Source organism: Nicotiana tomentosiformis, chromosome 6 (assembly GCF_000390325.3).
Source record: "Nicotiana tomentosiformis chromosome 6, ASM39032v3, whole genome shotgun sequence".
Lineage (NCBI taxonomy): Eukaryota > Viridiplantae > Streptophyta > Magnoliopsida > Solanales > Solanaceae > Nicotiana > Nicotiana tomentosiformis.
The window spans coordinates 144,522,239-144,533,527 of NC_090817.1; the positions used below are offsets into that span (position 1 = coordinate 144,522,239).

An 11,289-nucleotide genomic window follows, 5' to 3' on the forward strand; every position below is an offset into this window, starting at 1 on the left:
AAACTGCAAAAATGGTTGAAATAATACTTTTTTCTTGTTCTTTCAATTGATCTGTCTATACAAATTTACCTTGTTTCCTTAGTAAAATGGTTGTAATAAAACTGCCCGTTTGTAATACGCCATCACATATGAAATATCTGAATTACTATTCTTACTCTGGCTTTATTTTCCTTAAGAATTCAACAATTTCTAGCACTTGATTCTCATTCCTCCATCACTTAATTAGTCATTTCTATGGAGTACTGAAGCCACAAAAGTCACATCAAACAAACTTCAATCCAACATCTGTTTGATGATTGAAAATTTGAAGTTGAAATATATATATATATATATATATATATATAGTTGAAGAACAAGAAGATCAACCACCAACAGGTACACGTAGAAGAATGGTAAAGGTTCTTCTACTCCTAACCAGAGGTTTCAAGTTCGAGACCTAGAAGTGATATATATATATATATATATAGTTGAAGAACAAGAAGATCAACCACCAACGGGTACACGTAGAAGAATGGTAAAGGTTCTCTAACCAGAGGTTTCAAGTTCGAGACCTAGAAGTGAAGTCTTCTTTGGTAGGGAGCGCTAAACCCCCATAGTAACTTTTCTACGGAAAGAATTCAGATTCATCGGACCACTGAGTTCCGGATATCAAATGATTAACTCAAAAATAAAAAAACAAGAAGATCAGTCGCGAAAACACCCTGTAATAAGAGGCTTCATCCGACACCATTGACGGATCTATGTGCCTGTAATATATGTATGTTTTAAGAAAACTAATAATTATATATACAACAAATAACTCCGCCTGAAAATAATAGAAAGTAAATATCAATTTTGAGATATGAAGTAACGCCTTAAGATCACTACAGTCTCATACTCGGACTCAAACTCACTTACAATTCAAATGTATGACAATAAACTGCCATTGTTTTAGGCAAAATTTTACATACGCCAACTATAAAAAGATGCTATGGTAATCTTTCATTTTGAGTTCTTGAATTTGAACCCCATTCTATGGCTTCTGCAACTGCTCTCTGACGTTCTTTTGCAGATGTTTTAATTTCTTCATTATCACTTTCATTATCAGCTGAAACTTCAGGTAATGGATCAGGAGATATTGACGAAACGAATCCGTTATCAGATGATTCAGCCCAAAGGAAACTGAGAGCAGTGACAACATCATTGATCAGTGGACGTACTGCTGGATCTTCTTGTAGGCACATTGCAGCAATAGCAACTGCTTGATTGAAACTTCTTTTTGGGAAGTCTCCTTTAAGAAGTGGATCTGCCAATTCTGTGTATCTATTTGTGTCTTTGAAAATTGGCTCAGCCTAAAAAATTAGAGAGACCGATGCATAATTCATGTACGGTTAAAAAAATAAAAGGTAAATCTGACTGACTATTTGCGTAAATATCCCAAAATTAGATGAAACTATGTACAACACCATGGGATTACGGTAATAATAACTTAAAACATAAAACAAAAAGGATTTAAGTTATATATAATGACAGAATAGAGAAGGGCAAAATACAACATTTTCTGGTTAGTCGAAACTAATTGCATTCGCTAGGCAAAAAATGATAAAATATATTATATATATAATACACATATATACAAAAAGAATATATATTTTCTCAGTCATTTTTGGGAGTACCTAAAAATATGCATTTCTCTATAAAGAATGTATACACTATCATTATAATTCAATCGGCTATAGTAGGTTATTATTCTATTTTTAGGCTACTATATATCGGGTTTGCAATAAAGAGTTGCTCCCTCCGTTTTAAATTAGATGAGATACTTTCCTTTTTAGTCTGTTCCAAAATAAATGACACATTTATAAATTTGGAAATAATTTAATTTTAAACTTTTTATATTACTCATTTTACCCTTAATGAGAAGCTTTTATAACCACACAAATGTCATGGTCCCACAAAGTTTTTACCCCTTAAGCTTTAAGACCACAAGTTTCAAAAGTTTTTTTTTTTTCTTAAACTCTTTGCGGAGTCAAAGTACCTCATCTAAATTAAAACGGAGGGAGTACAATGTTTATTCTTATAGGCCAACTTATAAGTGTAAGTTTTAATCAATAACCAGGTAAAAATATAACTAACCTACTATTAAAGGTTAAAGTGCACCAATATTATAAGCGAAATCTTTGTACTGTCAGTATATATAAAACTTAAAATCCTTCTACCAAAAGATCACCTAATCATGAAAATGCTTCTAACATTAAAATATTTATGTTGCTTGGACTCTCTGAAAATATTACCTCATCCATGTTGGATCTTTAAAAAATACACTACTTTTGAAGAATCCGATATATATCTGGCGAGATTTTTGAAGAGTCCGAACAACATAGGTTAAAACAGAGGAAGAGAAAAATGTTTCACTTACCCAAGCAACTAAAATCTGATCATGGCCATTCTTTGTAGTATCAACAGCTCTCTGTCCTGTAATTAGCTCCAATAAAACAACACCAAAGCTATAGACATCAGATTTGACAGTAAGTTGTCCTGTTCTTTGATACTCTGGTGCACAATAACCATAAGTTCCCATAACTCTGGAAGAAACATGGGAATTATCACCCATTGGTCCAAGTTTGGCTAAACCAAAGTCTGATAATTTTGCATTATACTCTTTATCCAGCAAGATATTTGAGGACTTCAAATCACGGTAAATAACTGGTGGATTGGCTTTATGATGTAAATATTCAAGACCCTTTGCTGCATTTAATGCTATTTTCACCCTTGTAAACCAATCCAGTGGAGTTCCATCTGGTGGAATATCTAAAAAATAGTTCTATATTAGTTTGATATTTTTCTATGTATTACAACAACAATAACAAACTCAGTGTAATTCCACAAGTAGAGTCTGAGGAGGGTAATGTGTATGCAGACCTTATCCCTACCTTATGAAGGTTGAGAGACTGTTTCTGATAGACGCTCGGCTCAAGGAACAGTGAAAAGTAAGCAAAAAATAATAGCAACAATAAGGTAATAAGATAACGGGAGCAAATTGCATCAGTAAAAAGAGTTTACATATGACAAATTGGATACTAAGATTCCAGTTCATTATTTTCAATCTTTTCTTTTTGTATGATTGTGGAGGACAAAGAATCAATTTAACTTCTATACACTGGCAATGCAAAGATTATTTACATTATCGGTGCACTTTGACATGTTATAGCGTGACAACTGCTTTATTTTTCAGGTTACTGATTTTTTTTTTCACGAAAAGTTATCTATAGCTATCTTTACGCAATCTGATTATAAAAAGATAATTACATTTAACAATTCATAAAAAGAGGGATTATTAACGTGGAGAATAAGGCAAATAATGCAAGAAAAATAGGGTAGAAAAATAAGAAGAAATTCTTTTTACCAAATAGATGATCCTCTAATGCCCCCAATGGCATATACTCATACACCAGAAGTCTCTGATCTCCATCAGCACAATATCCAATCAAATTTACAAGATTGGTATCGTGCAAAAGGCTTAACATCAACACTTCTACAAGGAATTCTCTGTTTCCTTGTAATCCATTACGGTCAAGCTGCTTTACTGCTACAACCTGAAAGAGAAGTCTCGGATTAGGACTTGTTTTTTTTATCAACGACCATTGACCACTCAGCTATTCAAGTAAGGTAAAAGACATGTCCTGGTTATTTCCTTTCTATCGAATTTAAGTTATATAGTCAGATATGTAAAGAACTTTTATACTATCAGTATAGTTATAGCAAATTTGACTTCGTAGGAAGAGTTACGTGCTATTGTAGGTCAATTTAACCTGATAGTATAAAAAAATCTATGCAAATTGTCATTGAACATAACTCGTTTTTACTACCTAAGGTTTCGATACATCTTGTAATTGAGAAATCTTTACTGGCACAAGTGCTAATAAGAGAATCAAAGCCGATGTAGATTTGCAAATTATTATAGAGAAACCATAGGTAGAAGAAAAATGAACTAATACTAGTACAATTTCAGGTTCAAATGTATTATACAGATCAATTTAACGGGCAAACCAATGCACGAAGTATCCCGAGTTCACGCATGATTCGGGGAAGGCCACAACCCAAGGGGTGTGATGTAGACAGCCTACCCCTGATATCATGGCTGATTCTATGGCTCGAACCCATGACCTATAGGTCACACGGAAACAATTTCACTGTAGCTCTAAGGCTCCTTTTCATTATCCAGAGCAATTTATTAGCAGATTTTTAAAATATTTGAAGTACCTGGCCAGTTTTGTCAAGGCGACCCTTATAAACACGTCCAAATCCACCTTCACCAATCAGATATTCTTGACGGAAATTCTTTGTAGCTGTTGCCAATTCCCTATAAGTGAAAGTTTGAGCTGCAATATTCTTGTTCTCTTCATCCTTCTTAGATGAATTTTGGTGTCTGGTTTCTGCTGGAACGTTTCTTATTTTTTCTGAGAATTGGAAATATATGATTTATTTAGGAAAAGAAAACATCACACGAAAATATTCCTATTAGCTGATGCTATAATGGGCTGTGAAATCATTTCGATTGGTATAAGAATAAAATTGAAAGACGTACACAAATATAATATAAACCACAATTCATTACTTTTAAATTTTGGATCCACCTCTAGTTTTCGATTGATGTTACTATATATCCTAAAGGTTCTCTAACAATTGAAGCAGTAAGGATCAAAATCGGTCCAAAAAGAACGATTCATAATGAAAAGTTTACATGAAAAATATGGATTTCAAGAGTTTTGAATTCAGCAAATTTTATGCCAGACTCAGATATATGCGAAAAATCACTAAAATTTCAATAAATATTAAATTTTGAATCATTTCAAAAGTGTAATGGGTAGTGGTAAGAATATAAAGAATGACCGTATCACGTTTAAATTGTGAATCTGTTTCGGGTTACCTGGCTGTGACGACTGTGGTCGTTGCGGCGGGTGAGAATGTGGCTTATATTGATGCGTCTTTGGCTTAGACGACCAAGGTTGTGCTTGTTGTGGCGATAAGTTTTCTCTATGAGGATGAACAGCAGTTGTTGATGTTTCTTTTCTTTTTGTACATTTCCTTTTGGATGTTGTACTCCCATTGGACGAAAAACATGAAAAACAAATCATGTCTTTTTATTCTTTAAATAAAAATCCACAATGGCTTCAAATTCTCAAAAAAATGAACAAAACAAAAAACAAGCAAATTCTCTAATCTTGAAAAGGTTGCTTGCTATAAAAGTCTCATCTTTATAGCATCGAACCTTAAAAAAAAAAAATTAATCTCAGATTATGTGAAAGAAAGAAAAAACACGGGTCTTGTAAATATATGCAGAGACCCAAGAATGCAATTAATGAAGAAGGTATCAATAAATATGTATTTAGCTAAATAACTTTTTTTGAATGAATTGATTTTCTGAATAAGCCATGTTTGTTTAGCTGGAGACAGAGAGAGGAAAGTTGATGGGGGCATGTTTTTGTTTTGTCTCTTTTTTTTTTTTTTTTAATTTTCTTATGATTTTTTCCGTGGAAAATGGGGATATAATGGAAGGGAGGATTTGGAGGAATGTTTGGTAGAGATGTGTGAGAGTGATACGTGAGAAGTGGGAACCAATTTGGTAATACTATATCCATTCACATTTACTTGTCATGTTTTGTTTCTCAAAAATTTAATTTGATTAGATTAAATTATCATAATATTTTTAAAATTAAAATTTAGATATTCGAAAACTATACGAAACGTGCTATAATTTGCAATTCTTCTCGTATCAATATGGTGCGAAAATACATATTAAAATATTGGTTAAAACTTATGTAATTAAACTCTCGAGAAGCGAAACATGACAACTCAATGGGAATAAAGGAAGTATTAATTATATACCTATAAATACGTAGACAGTCGCATTGTAACGACCCGACCAGTCATTTTAAAAGTTGTAGCCTCGTTTCCCCATTTACTGCTCATTATGTGCTTTATAACTGTTATGTAACTTGCCGGGGGAGTTGGTTCGGATCCGGAGAGATTTTAGACTGAATTGGAACACTTAGTTCCAAAGTTTAAAACATATGTTGAAAAGGTTGGTTGGATATCGACCTATGTGTAAACAACCCCGGAATAGAATTTTGATGATTCCAACAGTTCCGTATGGTGATTTTGGACTTAGGAGCGTGTTCGAAATTTTATTTGGAAGCCCGTAATTAAATTAGGCTTGAAATGGCTAAAATAAGAATTTAAGTTTTGAAGTTTGACTGGGAAGTTGACTTTTTGATATCGGGGTCGGAATCCAGTTCCAAAAATTTGTATAGCTCCGTTATGTCATTTATGACTTGTGTGCATAATTTGAGGTCAATCGGACTTGAGTTGATAGGTTTCGGCATCGAATGTAGAAGTTGGAAATTCTTAAGTTTCATTAAGCTTAAATTGGGGTGTGAGTTGTGATTTTAGCATTATTTGATGTGATTTGAAAATACGACTAAGTCCGTATGATGTTTTAGGACTTTTGGCGTATTTTTTTAAGGTCCCGAGGGCCTCGGGTGAGTTTCGGAAGGTTAATTGATCAATTTCGGACTTGGGAACAGCTGAAGGATTTCTAGTGTCCAGCTCTGGTTTCCTTCTTCGCGTTTACGAGAGAGGTCTCGCGTTCGCGAAGAGGAAAGTTGGGCAGGCGAGAAATTTCTCTTCGCGTTCGCGAAGAAGTGACCGCGTTCGCGAAGGGTGATGGCAGTGTTCATCACGAACGCGTGAAGGCGTTCGCGTTCGCGTAGAAGGGTGAGGCCAGGCTAGGATATTGGGCATTAAAGCTTCGCGTTCGCGAAGAAGGAATCGCGTTCGCGAAGGCCAAGTTTGGTAAGTTATTGTGTTTGCGAGAGGACACTCGCGTTCGCGAAGAGGAAAGTTGGGCAGCACATTTTTGTGCTTCGCGAACGCGAGGCAAGGGACGCGTTCGCGAAGAAGAAACCACTGGACAGAATGTTTAAGTTCTGATTTTCCATTTTTACCAAATTGGAGCTCGGGAAGAGGCGATTTTCGGGAGACATTCAATGAAAACATCGGGGTAAGTATTCTTAACTCAATCTTGGTTAGATTACCCGAATCCATCACTGTTTTTATCATTTAATTGGTGAATTAAGTTGGAAAAGTTTGAAAACCCTCTTGGATAGATTTGAGGATTTGAGGGTCGAATTATTTTTGGAATTTAGTCATTTTAGTATGGTTAGACCCGTGGTTGAATGAGCGTTCATATTTCGTAACTTTCGCCGGATTTCGATACGTGGACCCCACAGGTGATTTTTGGGTTAATTTTGGATTTTTATTGAAAATGTAGTATTTTCTTATGGAATTGATTCTATAATTTTTATTGACTGTATCAAATTAATTATGACTAGATTCGAGCCGATCGGAGACGGAAACTCGAGGAAAATGCATACTACTTGACTAATTGAGCGCGGTTTGAGGTAAGTGACTTGTTTAACCTTGTGTGGGAGAAATTCCCCTTAGGATTGGGTCTTATGTGGAAAACTGTGAAATTGAAAATCATGTACGCGAGGTGACGAGTACGTACTTGATTTATATGTGCACATTATATCGGCTAAAATTCTTAGACGCCCTTATGTACTAAATTGGAAATTATTGGCACTTATTAAATCATCTATTTGTCATGCCTAAATCTTTGTTTGTTGAATTTGTTTTTATATGATGATTTGGTGTGATTGCCACCTTGATTTTATGTGAATCCCATATTTTTTTGTTGAGTTGATTTTTTCTGGAGATAATTTTATTATGGATTATTCATTTGCAAATAATTTATTAAATAATTTTAAAATAAGACATTAATCTACTTGCCAAAAATTTGGATTAAAGAAGGCGTTGTTCCTTGATGAATTACTTTCTAGTTCATGTTGTTGAAATTGGTATTGAGTTATAAAGGCCGTAAATCATACTGAGGCAAAGTATTAAATTGTGAAATATTATTTTGTTGAGTTGTTCACTCCCGAATATTTTGTTAAGATTTTGTGCACATTATGGTCGAGCCATAGGCTCCTTATTGTGGAAAATAATGTATTGTTGATTTCTGTGGCAAGTTGTAATATTTGAGCACTTGAGGTGCAATTTGTGATATATTTTGATATTTGAGCACTTGATGTGCAATTTATAATATGTTGTGATATTTGAGCACTTGAGTTGCAAGTTGTGTTATGCTGTGATAATCGGGAACTTGAGGTGTGAATTGTGATATATTGTGATATTGATACGCATGCAGTGGTATAAGGTCTGGGTGTTGAAATGTATGCGGTGAGATAAGGGAGGCTTGATATGCGTGGCTAGTAGGGGAACTACTAGAAGTCATGCGGTGTGATAAGGGTGGCTAAAATGCGGGATGCTATTTCGGGAAATTTTTTTAAAAAAAAATTAAATGTGAAGGCTCCAGCGGTGATATAAGGAAAGATTGTGAATTTATTTATAATTTGGGATTACGAGGCGGTACCTCGGGAGTGCCCTTTGTTAAAATTTCTCTATGGTTGCACTTGCCTTTTGATATTTTATTTTTCCGTAATTTGTAAATTCTTATGCTCTCGGTGATGTATTATTTGACTTAATATTAAGTGTTTTGTATTTCTTGTTGTATTGTATTAGCTTTGGCTTTTTCGTACGAGACTCTGAGGATTTGTATTTCTGGGTTGTACTTGTTTTCGATGATTGAGTTGTTTTAAATGTAAAAAAATTACTATTATGTTTTAATTTAATAAGTTTTACATCCAAATCAATAGCTTATCTGATGCCTTATTTTTGTTGAAATGTCATTTTTCTTCACTCAAATGATTTCTAAAATAAACTTATTTCTTTGTTGATTTCTTACTTGATTTAAAGATTTTAACCTTACTTTATTGAATATAAATTGATCCTATAATTTTTATATATTGATATTTTTGGCACATGAGTTGTCCATGCAGATGTGATATAGACATGGGTACGAGGTGCCATGAGAATATGAAAGGGGGCTGAGACCCGTATTTATGATTATGATGTAAGATATTTATGTGAATGCGTTTTATATTCGAATGATATTTATTTGAAGAAATTTATTTGGAGAGTATTTATTTGATATAATTATATGTGAATGATTTATATTTGAAGGACTTGATTAATTGGTTGTACTTGTGTTTATTATTCCTTTGAGTAATATTTATGGTGTTCTTGTTGCCTTGTTATTTATGTCATAAGTTGATTATTATTGCAATCACTGCTATTTATTATTCTATTATTTTCGCATGCTATATTGCACATGTTATTTGACTAGTGAGTGTCTTGACTGTACCTCGTCACTACTCCACCGAGGTTTAGTCTTGATACTTACTGGGTACCGACTGTAGTGTACTCATACTACACTTCTGCATATTTTTGTGCAGAGCCAGGTATTGGAGATATCAGATTCGGACAGAGATTAGAGTGTGATCGCAAGAATTCAAGGTAGGGCTGCTTGGTCGTCGCAGTCCCCGGAGTCTTTTCATTTTTATTGTATTGTCCACTCTTATTCGAACAATATTGTATATTCGATCCTTGGGGATCACTGCATGTACTCAGTTAGAGTTCGTGACTCAGTATTACCAGTCTTGGAAATGCGTTATAATTATTTCCGTTGTTGGTTTTGACTATAAAAATAAATGGTTTGAATTGTAATTGTAATCGGCTTATCTAGTCTTAGAGACTAAGTACCATCACGACGCATGTGGTGGAATTTTGGGTCATGACACGCATTCACAAGATTTTGTACAAATGGTGTCAATTAATCATGAATTATCAGAATCAGTTAGTAGATGATGGAATGTGATTTAGGACTGTGTTGGTTTGAATCTCTACTTATGATCTTAAATTGGTATTTACTTTTATTTTTTGTATTCAGTGTCGTCTTGTATATGAATATATTATATATTATTTTTATAGGAAATTATTATTTTGTTATACATATATAAAAGTTCTTTTTTTTTTTTTTTGTGACATGACACATTTTGCTAAGTTGTGCATATTTCCGCCACTGTGTGTATAACAATATTTCACCGTAGGAGTGTACATAGGTCGGGTTGGTTCGGATTTTTCAATTATCAAACCAAACCAATGGTGTCGGGTTTTTAAATTTATAAACCAAACCAAACCAACAAAGTCGGGTTTTTCAATCTCGAGTTTTCTCTGAATTTTTCGGGTTTTCGGGTTTTTCCCGGTAAAGTCATCATAGCATAAAATATGTAACTTATGCTCCAAATATTTCTTAAGTCCTAGTAAAATACAACTATATAATGTATTTTCCAAGAAACTAACACAATAATATGAGATAAGTCATATCATTATACTAAAATATTCAATAACAAAGATAAAATAATACAATTATATAAAATAAATATTGCTAATTAAGAAGTCATAATAAAAATTAACATAATCTAATAATACTAAATAGGTCATGCTAAAATAAGTATAGCTAATAAGTACTAATATTAATTACATAACTAAGCACTAAAGAAAAAGATAAACTAAGTTATGCATTTTCGTCATTCCTACTATTGAATTGAATTTCTTTTGTTAGGATTACTATTGACTTGAACTTTGATTGAGTTACTACATTTATGGGCTATAAAATTTATTTATCATTCAAGAATGTTAAGTCTAAACTTGAAATAATACGTTAAAAGATAAAACTGTGAAAAAGTTTTAAGAAATATTTATAAATTACATTATAATAAATATTTATATGTATAAAATATTTTTAAAATTTATATAAATGTACTATCGGGTTGCTTTGGTTTCGTTTTGACTTTTTTTAGTTAAAACCAAACCAAACTGTCACGACCCGAAATTTCCACCTTCGGGACCGTGATGGCACCTAACATTTCACTTACTAGGCAAGCCAACGTTAGAATAATATAATCCATTTTAAAATAATTTTTAAATTTATTAATAACAAAGAAACAAATGCGGAAGTAAAGTCTAAAATGTAGTGAATAATCTATAAAAATAACGGAGTCTAAATACCTTCCGAAAATTGATGTCACATGTACACGAGCTTCTAGAATAATACAAATAAAGGTCTGAATAAAATAAAGTTGTCTGAAAATAAATACACAACTAAAGTAAAGTAGACGGGGACTTCAAAACTGCGGACGCCGTGCAGTTATACCTCAAGTCTCCTCTGGTAGCTGAAATCCGAGCAAGTCTATAGTACGTCGCTAGGACCAACTCCAAAATCTGCACAAAAAGTGCAGAGTGTAGTATCAGTACAACCGACACCATGTACTGGTAAGTGCTGAGCCT

General features: G+C 33.4%; 1 protein-coding gene across 1 annotated transcript; it reads right to left on the reverse strand.

Annotated features, from left to right (window-relative positions):
- Positions 1–806: 806 nt before the first annotated feature.
- LOC104113121 (probable serine/threonine-protein kinase PBL25) lies at positions 807–5,283 on the reverse strand. Its single transcript, XM_009623223.4, has 5 exons — positions 4,910–5,283; positions 4,243–4,439; positions 3,386–3,575; positions 2,399–2,790; positions 807–1,331 (listed from the first exon to the last, which is right to left on the reverse strand). The coding sequence occupies exons 1-5, from the start codon at positions 5,115–5,117 to the stop codon at positions 969–971; spliced, it is 1,350 nt and encodes a 449-aa protein (XP_009621518.1). The 5' UTR covers positions 5,118–5,283; the 3' UTR covers positions 807–968.
- Between the last annotated feature and the right edge of the window lie 6,006 nt (positions 5,284–11,289).

Excerpts from the sequence above, each read along its gene's own strand:
- LOC104113121 (XM_009623223.4), bottom strand. The coding sequence starts at position 5,117 with ATGATTTGTTTTTCATGTTTTTCGTCCAATGGGAGTACAACATCCAAA. Across the intron at positions 3,576-4,242 it reads GCCTTGACAAAACTGGCCAG|GTTGTAGCAGTAAAGCAGCT; the intron begins GTACTTCAAATA and ends CTTCTCTTTCAG. Across the intron at positions 2,791-3,385 it reads ATTAGAGGATCATCTATTTG|ATATTCCACCAGATGGAACT; the intron begins GTAAAAAGAATT and ends ACTATTTTTTAG.